The 13,826-nt window shown below is 41.4% G+C and overlaps 1 protein-coding gene across 3 annotated transcripts in view; it reads left to right on the plus strand.

The window, feature by feature from the left end:
* Nucleotides 1-232: 232 nt before the first annotated feature.
* The window catches only part of cacnb4a (calcium channel, voltage-dependent, beta 4a subunit), a 311,056-nt gene continuing 297,462 nt past the window's right edge, over nt 233-13,826 (plus strand). For all 3 annotated transcript variants that reach the window (XM_063048561.1, XM_063048563.1, XM_063048564.1), the window contains exon 1: nt 233-534. In XM_063048561.1, the coding sequence (XP_062904631.1) occupies nt 490-534 (45 nt within the window). In that variant the 5' untranslated portion in view covers nt 233-489. The remainder of the gene's footprint in view (nt 535-13,826) is intronic.

The following is a 13,826-nucleotide window of genomic DNA, read 5'->3' on the forward strand; positions in this document are numbered from 1 at the left end:
CCTGCTGCATAAGCAGCTAAAATTAACTTGTATGTTTTGAGCAGAAGAAATCGATCAAATCACACTGGGAGGTGAAGAAGCTTGTTTATCTCTCCCCCCACCCCCCCACCCCATACCATCAGCTCCTCAACTACAGAGAAACAAAGCCAGTTCTCAGCTGACTGGAGTGCAGCTCAGCCAATCACATCCTCTCCTTCCGGCGTGTCATCAGGACCTGATGAGGAGAGGATGCTTTTTATTCTGTGGTTGAAAGGCAGAGAAATGCCAGGTCTGAGCAGCCTCTGGGGATAACCTGCTCTTCATGATGTGAATGAACAGCATCTCTCTCTCTCTCTTTCTCTGCTTCTTGACTGGGCTACGCAACTCTGTAACAGACGTTAGCAGGCGCCTGATTCCTGGGCCCCCCTGGCTCCCTATTTGCAGCTGGACTGACATATATATACATATATTCTGTGGTGTTTATCAGCAGTGCTGGTTCATCAGAGCTCCATGTACGACAATCTGTACCTGCATGGATTCGATGACTCGGAGGCGGTGAGCATATCTTGTGTGGGTGAACTGGGAAGAGGGAACAGATTAAAAAAAAGTCTACCGAGTAGCACGCAGAGCAGAACATATTTTTAAAAGGAAGCATTGGTTGGTGTTTTTTCTGCCTGTCAGAGGTTCCTTTCAATTGCATGACACCTGCGATAATCCTCCGTTAAAGCTTGCATAGCTAGGCTGTGATTCTGTAGATATATTCAAAGAATGGAGGCCTGCCTGCACTGTATTCTCTGGCAAACAGGTCTCTCGTTCTCTCAGCATCAACAGCAATGGATAGTGTCTTTCCCTTGTTAAGCTTTAGCATCCTCAGCCGTAATGTTACTGGCACAAAATTTGCACAAGGGGGTGGGGAAATAGTGGAATGATTAGCTCAGAGGCCAAGTGACTTCTTACCATTCAGATTGCTCATTTAATCAGTTCAAAATCTAGAGTGAAAGTCTATCCTGTCTTTCCATAGAGTGAGTGTGAGTGTGTGTGTGTGTGTGTGTGTTTGTTTCTCAATGGACGACACAGAGCACCGTGCTCTGGCACAATATTGCTTGCAGCACAAGTATGGAGAATTCCTCTTGCTTTGCTAACATAATTATCACACAGCTAGATCCTAATGATCCTTAGCCATTTTGTATGGAAAATGTGGCATTTCAATAAAAGCCAGCTGATGGAAATATGGTACCGCTGATGAAGCTGGAATTTTTTTTTTGCGATAGATCATATTTGCTGTCGGCTGCTTCTGAAATCCAGCTGATGTGAATGGCTGGGATCAAAATAGCTCTATATTGTTAGGGACGGTGGAGATAGTGCCTCCGTTATGTTGATAAAACATTAGTTCAGATGAATATTATGTCAAGGCAATGCAGGACTTTTAAAACAGACTGCAGCTTTATTTCTTACCAAGAAATTGGTTAATTATTTGAATTTGTAAAGCTCCCTTGATGTTTTTGCTGAAAGCAATGCGCAGCCGAGGTTAAAAGTAGTTTTCTGACACCATTGTAATGGCTGCTTTACATACTAGTTACTTCTCACACCATACACTATTTTGGTGAGCTGTGCAAATAGCACATTGCAAGGAGGAAATGGTAAATCGCCCGCTTTAATGTGAAGCACCCTGAAAAATTAAGTAATATTACAGGTTGCCATATGCTCTGTGTTACTGTGAAGTTACTTGTTATAAATATTATTGCTACATATCCTCATAATACTTAATAACAGCACATGCTTTGATTGGCACTTGTTCGTGCTAAACATTATGACAAAGGTGAGCAATGAGTAATTATTTTTTATGATTTGCAGCATATGTCATGTTACTTTGAAGTAAGCAATTGCCAAGGAGAAAGATTTCCATCTTTTGTTCCTTGTTCAAGGCTTCTTTGCTGTTATAGGGTGCAAAATAATAATTTTTTTGAATCAAAAAATTATGAGTGGAACTAAATAAAAGCTATTGTTAGCTTTTTCTACCCAGTGAGTCTGAGCCTGTTGCTGCGAATGTGAGGTTTGTGACATTGCAAATTATTGACGAGAATGCTTGAATTATATAACCACAGTTTTCAGCTATTTAGTTTTATTGCTGGGAATCAGAAAACTGGGCACAAAACTATTAAGAAGATCATGACAAGTTTCAAACAAAGTTGCTGTGTTGTTTAATGCCTTATCAGACCACAGGATATCCCAAGGAGCTTGATACTGAAGATTCTTTGCTTTACTGAAGGAAACACAGCAAAAATGGTTGTATAATGAAGCTCTGTGAGAAACCTTGGAATTCTGACCTGATGCTTTAGGTGTTAATTGAGAAATAAATTTGATCAGAAGCTGGAAAGATTTCCGATTCCTCTCTTTGAAGAGGGTCGTGAAATTCTCTTACTGCAGTTACCTGAGGGGAATATGATACCTCTGGTTTAGCTGCACACCCAAAAGACAGTACCACTAATAGTGTTGCATTCCTTCAGTACTCTGCTAAAACAGCAATCTCAATTGGGGATGGAAGTCAAAAGACAAAAATATATCTTCTCAACATCAGTTTCTATAAACTAATCCATGTGCAGTACTTTGCTGTTCCATGGAGGTAACCAAGAAAATTCACTTTCTGTTGAAGACATGGAACATGGTATGTCTTGCTCAGGGATGCTGTTGAAGTGGAATGCAAGGTATCGTTTCACACAGCATTGGATCAATATTGCATAGGTGCAAATCCATTGGAGAGAGCAAGAAAGTGGTATTATTGTCTAATTGTTTTGGCAAGCAGCCAACAAAGGCTCAATGGGGCAAATGTATGATCTATACCATGGACTTTTATTTTTTAATAGTTCTGTATTGACGTGCTATATTCACAATACAGGTAATTTAACCTTGCTATGCAAAAACGTGATGACAACCAATTTTAAATATGTTGTATCAATTGATAGAAATGATTCGCAAAAATGCACAAATTTGGATTGGATTGCATTCTTTTCAATTTATGACAGTAAAACTGATAACAAACACATTTCTGCTAGTTTGGATACTGAAAAACTAAGGCAGCGTTTAAGAATTAAAGTGAATATGTATGGAGATACTCCAGCATTTGATGCATGATACAGCACATTAAGTTTGAAACTTCTTTTGTCAAGTGGCATTTGATGCAGGTTCAAAAGTTAACTTTGAAACTGAGATTAATAGATTTTTATTAACCTAAGATATTAGGGGCCATGCTGCAAGGATTCAGTTAATTAACAGATAAGGATGACCTCATTTAATGACATGATGTTCCTTCGGGGCTAAATGGCTTACTCCCTTTCCTATGAACCTTCATTAACAACATCAATAACCTATTTATGTAGCATCATTCAGCATAGCAAAAAAAAAAAACAGTTTCAGGTGCTTCACAGGAATAAAACCATAAGATACTGGAGCAGAATTAGGCCATTTGGCCCATCGAGTCTGTTCCACCATTTCATCATGGCTGATCCATTTCCCTCTCAGCCCCAATCTTCTGCCTTCTCCCTGTAACCTATCATGCCCTGACTAATAAAGTTTTAATCCTTATCTCCATTTTAAATAGATGTCCCTGTATTCTGAAACTGTGCCCTCTAGTCTCAGACTCCCCCACCATAGGAAACATCCTCTTCAATCCACTCTATCGAGGCCTTTCAACATTCGACAAGTTTCAATGAGTTCACCCCTCGTTCTTTTGACAATAATGTAAAGCAAAAAGACTGATGGGAAACCACAGATTAGGGCAACTGATCAACATCTTGAAGCAAGATTGTTTTCAATGAGGAAGAAAAAGTAGAAGAGAGTTTTAAGGAGGGAATTCCAGAAGTTAGGACCCTGGCAATTGAACTCCCAGCTGTCAGTGGTGAAACATTTAACTTTCAGCAAGAGGATGGAGTTGGAGGGCTGCAGATATCTTGGAGGTTTGTAAAGCTGGCAAAGATGACAGAGAGAGAGGAAGATGCGGCTTTAGCCTGCTTTGAAAGTAAGGATGGACATTTTAATACTGAGGTATCCTTTAGCTGCCATCCAACAGAGGTTATCAAGTACAGGAGGGGTGGGTAAAAAAGAAATTAGTACACAATAGGACATGAGAGTTGTGATGCCCTTTAGTGAATGAAGGATAGAATGACAAAGGCCATTTTTGAACTAGTCTGGTAATTAAGTGAATTGGGATATAATAATAATAATAAATGTAATTCTGATAAGATGTACACATTTCTAAATTTAAATGAAAGCACAACCTGAAAATATGAAGCAATTACCACCCTGGAAGAAAAAGTTAACCGATGGAAGAGCATGACTCTCCATGGAAGACATCCCCATGATCTGAGCAGACTAGATGTTGATAAGCGAATGTTGATAAGAGAGTGTTGACCTATTCCCAGAAACAGAAAGGTTTCATGTGGCAATATAGGACCCCAGGTGGTTAACACAAAAAAATTATCAAAATTGATAATTATGAAAGACCAACAAATTCAAGATGATAAATGCAGAAAATGCCAAAAGAAACCAGGAACAACCCAACACATTACAGGATCCTGCAGCAGTTTAACTCAAACTGATTACTTACACAGGCACAATCAAATGGCAAACATTTAACATACAAACTCATAAAAGACACCATACCTTACTATAAATACAAGCCCAATCCAGTTTTAGAGTTAGAATTCAACAAATTATGTTACAACTGATCCAGTATTACAGATACCAATCCATAATAACTGTCCAGATATAATATTACAGGATGAACAAGCAAGAACAACTTACTCAATAGATATAGCTGTTCCAAACACACATAACGTACAGAAATCAATAAGTGAAAAATAGCAGAAATATGCTGAATTAAATTACTGTCCCAATAGAAACATCTACAATGGTATCATCCCAAAGTCACTACACAGTAGCATTAAACAATTAGCCCTACACAGCAAGACTTATGTAAATTTCCAGAAACCCACAATACTAAACACCACTAGAATAATCCACAAGTTCCTAGTAATTAAGAAATGAGTGTGCTTGGCCATGCCCGAACCTCAGGTTTTAGCAGCTTGAGCTGAGAAAAAGTAAACAATATCATAATATAAAGCATTAGATCCTTTATCAATAATAACTTTATTAATAGAGCACTCTTCATACAGATGATGTAGCACAAAGTGCTTTAAAATGGAACAAATACAGAAACATGAAAATAGAATAAAAAATAAAAATAAACATACAAATATAAAACAAAAAGATGTTAAGTTAAATAAATAGGTTTTGAGCTGGCATTTAAAAATATCAACTGAGTCTGCAACGCTTACAGTTTTAGGTATTGAATTCCACAGTTTAGGAATGTAGTTGAAAAACGCACACATGCCAATTATCTTTTGAGTGAGATTGTTTAAATTTAAGAGGTGAGTGGAAGAAGACCTGAGACTTTGAGTAGGATTATAAAATGAAAGCATTTCTGTGATCTACTCCGGTCCCAGACCACATAGAGATTTTAAAAGCAAGTGAAAGAACTTTAAAAGCAGTTCTAAAAGCTACAGGCAGCTAATGCGGAGTATGGGTGTGATATGTTCCCTTTTCCTGGTTTTGGTTAGAAGTCTAGCAATGGCATTCTGAATGGGTTGAAGTTCGTCAATGCAGAAAAAAGACACTGAAGTAAATTGAATTGTGACAGAGATATCAAGATTAAATGTTTCTTGTTCTTATACTCTTACTACAAAGGCTTGTGTGTAGGTTCAGCAGCAGCAGATGATGTGGAATAGATGGACTAGAAAAGGTCATAAAGAGAGCTTTTGGCATATTGCCCTTCATAAATCAGGGCATTGAGTTCAGGAGTTGGGGTGTTGTGTTGACATTGTATTGGACATGTGTAGGTCAAAGTTAGGGTATGGTATATGCAGTTCTGGTCATCTACCTGTACGAAAGGTATCAATAAGCTCGAAAGAGTGCAGAGAAAATTCACATGGATGTTGCTGGTGAAAAGTTTAAGGGGAACATGAGGGGAAATTTCCACTCAGTTGAACTACCAGTGAAAGTGGAAAATATGGATTCAATTGTAACACTTGAGAGAAGCTTGGATAGGTACAAGAATGACAGAGGTATGGAAGGGAATAGTTAGAACTTGTTTCAAGAGGACTAGAATATAAAAGCAAAGATGTATTGCTGAGTCTTCATAGGGCATTGATCAGACCACACTTGGAATATGACGAGCAGTTTTGAGCCCCTAATCTAGGATGTGCTGGCATTGGAGAAGATCCAGAGGAGGGTCACAAGAATGATCCCAGGAATGAAAGGGTTAACATATGAGGAGCATTTGATGGTTCTGGGCCTGTACTTGCTGGTGTTCAGAATAGTGAAGGGGTGTTCCTATTAAACCTATTGTATATTGAAAGATCTAGATAGAATGGATATGGAGAGGATGTTTCCTATGGTCGGGGAGTCTAGGACCAGAGGGAGCAGCCTCAGGAATAGAAGGATGTCCCTTTAGAACAGAGTTGAGGAGGAATTTCTTCAGCCAGTAGGTGGTGAATCTGTGAAATTCATTGCCATGGATGGCTGTGGAGACCAAGTCATTGGGCATATTTAACATGGAGGCGGATTGCTTTTTGATTAGTAAAGGTATCAGAGGTTACTGGGAGAAGGCAGGTGAATGGGGTTTAGAGGGTTAATAAATCAGCCATGATGGAGTGGCAGAGTCGACTCAGTGGGCCAAATGGCCTTATTCTGTTTATATATCTCATGGTCAAATAGATGGGACTAGGATGAAAGTCAAGGTGGCATGGGCTAGATGGGCCGATGAGCCTCTTTCTGTGCTGTAGTGTTCTATGAATGAGATAACAACAGAGAAAGTGGAATGTGGAAGAGAGGCGGTGTGACGTAAAGCTGGAATTTTGACCTTGGGAAATCTGGGGTGTAATCTAGCATCTATTTGTGATACTGCCTCACTGGGCCACAGACATGGGATCAGTCCAGTCTGTGTGGAATTTGCATGTCCTCACTGTCACTGCAAGAATAACCTTGTTTCCCTTCCCACATCCCAAAGACATGTTGGTGAGTGATTGGTTACCATAAATATATTGATGGGTTCGTGGGGGCAATCAGAAGAGGGTTAATGAGCACTAGAGGGAGAATAGACCAACACATATGTATGTGTTGAAGAATAGGACAAGTAGGAAGGCTCAGAGAGCTGAGATAGAGATAGACTTGATTGAACAATGTCAACTTCTATGCCATGAGGAAATGGGAGAAGTAATATGAGAAATGTAGATGGAAAATATGATGGAGTATCTGGGACAGTAAAAATATCTGGAATAGCTTGCATATAGGAAGAGGTGCTATTATGGATGATTTTTCAGCCTATGCTAGTTTCTAAGAATGGAGTTATCCAGACCAATTCCATCCACCTAGAACGGTTCTGAGGCCCCTCTGTTGGCCAGGGTTGACCATGGATATTGTGTCCTAGCTGTCTATGTGATATGCTAGCCAGTACACAAGCCAGGGTAGTACGATAAGGAGAGCAAACTGTTGTCCATGTAGTAGGCACCCACTCTCTTTGCAGCTGATGAATCCAAGGGAATGGCAGAGATCGATATAGTTTGACACCAGCAGAGTTGCAGGTATTGAACTCAATGTAGGACTGCCTTAGGGACTCCAGCTCCAATTTTTCCTTGGGATTTACTCCTGAAGCTTTCCCATGAGTGGATATAGATACAAGGCAGATGAGATTTGAGATCAGAGTTTTCCTTCTAGGTGAGGAGCCGACCACATCTGTCCAAAATGACTGGTTTTAAGGTGCCAGTAACCCACCTTTGCCCCTTCTCCTGTCAGTAGAAGTGGTTCCGCTGGTCTTATGAGCAAAGCCACACATGAAGGCCAGGAGCTGGACTTGGTTGTCAGAGGCTATTTGAGATGCACACCATTGGGAGCACTTAATGGGAGCTTATCCCCACTATTGCACCCAGTTGTAACAACCTTAAGGGACCATGGAGGTTAGGATTAAAGAAAAAGATCTTAAAGATTGGCTTTATTTGTCACATGCACATCGAAGCATACAATGAAATGGATTCAGTGAGTAAATCAAATCAGCGAGGATTGTACTAAGCAGCTGGCAAGTGTTGCCATGCTTCCTTTGCCCACATAACATGCCTACAATCTACTAACCCTAACGGACATCTTTGGAGTGTGGGCGGTGGGGGGGGGGGGGAGCCAGATCACCTGGGAGAAACCTACGCAGTCACAAGGAGAATGTACAAAGTCCTTACAGACAGGAGCGTGAATTGATCTTACAACTGGTGTTGCAAGGTATGTGTTAAGCACTACACTATCGTGCCGCCCCTGCTGAGAGATGATGGATGTTGATAGGGTTGAGGGGTGTTAAAGAAGAATGACTTAAGCTACAATGGCAACGAATGCTGAGGAGAGAGGGCTAAATTATCATGACCACAACCACACAGGATATCATTGGTTACTTCGATCAGAGTGGTTTCAGTACTGTGGGAGGAGCGGCAACATGTTCAAAAGGTCCTGGGGAAAATGGGCGAGCAAAGTCGGAAAAGACAAGGATTTTTTTGACGACGGGGTGATGAGGACAAATTTAAGGTAGTGGAGAGCTGTAGAGGAAAAGAAGGAAATATCTGTGAATACGGGTGCCAGGGTACTCATTAGTCTGTCTGGAATAGGTCTGACTGTGTGAGAGGAAAGACTCATGTACAGAAAGAATCAACAGGGAGCATGAGGGAAAACATTAGAGAGGTTTGGCACTGGGACTGGGAAACAGTTGATGTTTGGGATGGTGGGGTGGGGTAAGGAAAGAGGAAAATAATAGACTTCATGTATACTAAAGGATGAAGTCATGCTCTCCCAATGGCCCTTGCACTTTATGTGTCCCCCTGCACTGCTCCCTCTCTGTAATCATAGCAATTTATTCTGCATTCTGTTTTGCTTTATACTACCTTGATGCATTTAGGTATAGAATGATCTGTCAGGATGATGTGCAAGCAGAGGGTTTCAGAATCAGAATCAGGTTTATTATCACCGGCATGTGACGTGAAATTTGTTAACTTAGCAGCAGCAGTTCAATGCAATACATAATCTAGCAGAGAGAGAGAAAAAAAAAATAAACAAGTAAATCAATTACCTATATTGAATAGATTATTAAAAATGTGCAAAAACAGAATACTGTATATTAAAAAAAGTGAGGTAGTGTCCAAAGCTTCAAATTCCATTCCGGAATCAGATGGCAGAGAGGAAGAAGCTGTTCCTGAATCGCTGAGTGTGTGCCTTCAGGCTTCTGTACCTCCTACCTGATGGTAACAGTGAGAAAAGGGCATGCCCTGGGTGCTGGAGGTCCTTAATAATGGACGCTGCCTTTCTAAGACTCTGCTCCCTAAAGATGTCCTGGGTACTTTGTAGCCTAGTACCCAAGACGGAGCTGACTAGATTTACAACCTTCTGCAACTTCTTTCGGTTCTGTGCAGTAGCCCCTCCATACCAGACAGTGATGCAGCCTGTCAGAATGCTCTCCACAGTACAACTGTAGAAGTTTTTGAGTGTATTTGTTGACATGCCAAATCTCTTCAAACTCCTAATAAAGTATAGCCGCTGTCTTGCCTTCCTTGTGACTACATCAATGTTTTGGGACCAGGTTAGGTCCTCAGAGATCTTGACACCCATGAACTTGAAGCTGCTCACTCTCTCCACCTCTGATCCCTCTATGAGGATTGGTATGTGTTCCTTCATCTTATTCTTCCTGGAGTCCACAATCAGCTCTTTCATCTTACTGACGTTGAGTGCCAGGTTGTTGCTGCGGCACCATTCCACTAGTTGGCATATCTCACTCCTGTACACCCTCTCATCATCATCTGCGATTCTATGCCTAGCCACACAGTCATGCGTATACAGAGAGTAGAGCAGTGGGCTAAGCACAAACCCCTGAGGTGCACTAGTGTTGATCGTCAGGGAAGAGGATATATTATCACCAATCCACACAGACTGTGGTCTTCTGGTTAGGAAGACGAGGATCCAGTTACAGAGGGAGGTACAGGGGCCCAGGTTCTGCAATTTCTCAATCAGGATTGTGGGAATGATGGTATTAAATGCTGAGCTATAGTTGACGAACAGCTCCCTGACGTAGGTGTTTGTGTTGTCCAGGTGGTCTAAAGCCATGTGTAGAGCCATGGAGATTGTGTCTGCCATTGATCTATTGTGATGATAGGCAAATTGCAATGGGTCCAGGTCCTTGCTGAGGCAGGAGTTCAGTCTAGTCATAACCAACCTTTCAAAGCATTTCATCACTGTTGATGTGAGTGCTACTGGGTGATAGTCATGAAGGCAGCCCAAAATATTCTTCTTTGGCACTGGTATAATTGTTGCCTTTTTGAAGCAAGTGGGAACTTCTGCCCATAGCAGTGAGAGGTTGAAAATCTCCTTGAATACTCCCGCTAGCTGGTTGGCACAGGTTTTCAGAGCCTTACTAGGTACTCCGTCCTGACGTTTCACCTTGCGAGGGTTCACTCTCTTTAAAGACAGTCTAACATCAGCCTCTGAGATGGAGATCACAGGGTCATCAGGTGCAGCAGGGATCTTCATAGCTGTAGTTGTGTTCTCCCTTTTAAAGCGTGCATAGAAGGCATTGAGTTCATCAGGTCCACTGTATTTCAGTGCATGTGTCAATAATAAACCAATGCCAATATCTTTGGCCTGGCGGAAATACGTCTCTCCCAGAGGAGGTGTAAGGTGCTTCTTCCCTCTGCTAGCCTGCAGGTCACCCTTGGGCAAGGTGTAGCACCTGATTAGTCCTCTGCTCAGGGTTACGTGAAGCCATGGGAGCAGGTGGTGGATGGTCATATGACCAGCTGGTACATATCACAAGTCCTGCTTATGTGTCCACTGATGCCAGGCAGACAATCTCTGAAGAGTATTGATAATGGCTGGGGTCACCTGTCTTGTAAAGACACTGCCCAGAAGAAGACAATGGCAAACCACTTCTGTAAAAAAAATTGCCAGGAACAGCCCATGTCATAGACCATGATTGCCCATGTCATATGATAGCGCACATAATGAAGATAATGACAAATATAAATTTTTATCAACAAGAAAGTTTCTCTTAATATTAAAAAAAGACCTTTGGATAACTAGATGGATAAGAGGCGTTTAGATGGCTATGTTCCAAACGTGGACAAATGGGACTAGTTTGGTTGTCATGGTCAAGTTGGGCTGTACAGCCTTGTTCCATGTTGTATTACTCTATGATACTATGGCTTTATGTACTTCAGCAAAATTCTTCAGAAATTTTAACACTTCTCTTATATCATTCCTTAACTTTCTTTGCTGTAAGAACAAGGTTCCCAAGCCAGCAGTTTACTGAAGAACATCGTCACTGATAGAATCCTGGTAAATCTCCAAGGTCTCAATATGTTGTCTGAACTTGGAACCTAAAATTGTTACTGTGCTGACTGGAGTTTGGAAGAATGAAGAGGGATCTCATTGAAACGTATCCGATATTGAAAGGTCTGGACAAAGGGGATGTGGGAAGGATGTTTCCTATAGTGGGGAAGTCTCAGACCAGAGGGCTCCGCCTCAGAATAGAGGAGCGTCCCTTTAAAACAGAGTTGAGGGGAATTTCTTTAGCCAGAAGGTAGTGAATCTCCGGAATTTATTTCCCCAGATGGCTATGGTGGCCAAGCCATTGAGTATAGTTAAAATGGAGGTTGATGGAGGCATCAAAGGTCATGGGGAGAAGGCAGGAGAATGCGGTTGAGAGGGCTGAATAAATCAGCCATGATTGATTGGTGGAATGGATTGGACTGATGGGCCAAATAGCCTAATTCTGCTTCTGTGGCTTATGGTCTTATATTATCAGTGTACATCCCTAATTCATGATTTCTAAGTGTCTAGTCTCCTTTATTATTTCAGGAACAACAAAATCCTCATACTCTGCATGGGATAGGGGCACAGATATTCTGTAGTTAACAGGAGAAGTGGATACCTGCAAGACCACTGGCACTAACACTGAGGCTGCATTGAGCTGCTTGAGTCAATCCTCCATGCACCTAACTTCTTATATGTAGTTTTCAGCTTGTCAAGACAAGCCTGCTTTGCTTTACCTTCACTGCAGCCTTACTCAGAGGAGATTGACAAGCATCAGACGTTTCTGATTACCCATGGCAGCCAGTGACTACTCTGTATCACTCATGCAGCAAATAGGAGTTGTCAGCAAAGGCAACCGCTTTCCTGGGCAGCCCACAATGCAGACCCAGTTCTAGCCACTCATGATTGATACTTCACTCGTCAAATGCAATGTATCTCATGGTGACCAAGGCTCTGATGTTTTCCAGCATTCCCACCAGTACTTGTCTACATTCCCATGTACGCAGATCAGTAGAAAGTAAATTAGTGGATGAAGTGGACTTTGTACCTATGAAGAAAATCATTGTTGAATAGTTAAGACACAAAGGAATGAAATGATTGAAAATGTAAACTCTTGCCTTCATGGTGTTATGACATGATCTGATCAATTTTTATTTGTTGGCAAGTAACTATTTTTTGGTATTTGGTTCTGATTGTCTTTCCATGATGTTATAGTCATTAGACCATAAGACATAGGAGCAGAATTATGCCATTCAGCCCATCGAGTCTCCTCCACCATTCCATTTATTAACCTTCTTCACCTATTCCCCTGCCTTCTCCTCATGACCATTGATACTCTGGCTACTCAAAAACCTATCAACCACCGCTTTAAACATACTGAATGACCTGGCCTCCACAGCCACCTGTGGCCATGAATTCCACAGGTTCACCAACTTTACGGCTGAAGAAATTGCTCCTCACCTCTGTTCTAAATAGATGTCCCTCTATTCTGAGACTGTGCCTTTGGTCCAAGACTCACCACTATATGAAACATACTCTGCATATCTATTCTATCTAGGTCTACCAACATTTGATCCTCCCTAAACTTTAGCAAGTATAGGCCCAGAGCCATCAAACATGACTCATACATCTACCCTTTCATTCCCGGAATCATTCTCATGAGCGTTGTCTGGACCCTCTCTACTGTCAGTACAACTTTTCTTAAATAAGGAGCCCAAAACTGCTTGCAATACTCCAAGTGTGGTCTGACCAATACTTTATAAAGCCTCAGCATCACATTCTTGCTTTTATATTCTAATCATCTCAAAATGAATGCTAACATTGCATTTGTCTTCTTTACCGCTGACTCAACCTACAGGTTAACATTTAGGGAGTCCTATTCAAAGACTCCCAAGTCCCTCTGCACTTCTGATTTTTGAATTTTCTCCCTGTTTAGAATGTAGTCTACGCCGTTATTCCTTCTGCCAAAGTGCACTTCCCTGTGCTCTATTCAGTCTTTGCCTATTCTCCCAGTCTGTCTAAGTCCTTCTGCAGACTTCCTGCTTCCTCAACACTATCTCTCCCTCCACCTATCAGGAGGTGAAAGCTGGGAATCAAGGGGACCTCTTCGGTTTGTCTGCCTGTGCTCGTGGCATTCTGCAGGCGTCAGTATTGGTATTGCCTCTTTTCATGTTGTATGTCTATGATTTGGATAATGGAATTGATGGCTTAGTGACCAAGTTTGAAGATGGTATGAAGTTAGGTGGAGGGGCAGTCGATGTTGAGGAAGAAGGAAGTCTGTAGAAGGACTTGAGATGGATTGGGAGTATGTGCAGAGAAATGGTGAATGGAATATGGTGTAGGGGAATGTATTGTCATTCACTTTGGTAGAAGGAATAAAAGTGTGGACTATTTTCTAAATGGGGAAAAAAATTCAAAAATCAGAGGCAGATTTGGGAGTTCTTGTGCAGGATTCCCCA

The sequence above is a fragment of the Mobula hypostoma genome, chromosome 5, assembly GCF_963921235.1.
Source record: "Mobula hypostoma chromosome 5, sMobHyp1.1, whole genome shotgun sequence".
Lineage (NCBI taxonomy): Eukaryota > Metazoa > Chordata > Chondrichthyes > Myliobatiformes > Myliobatidae > Mobula > Mobula hypostoma.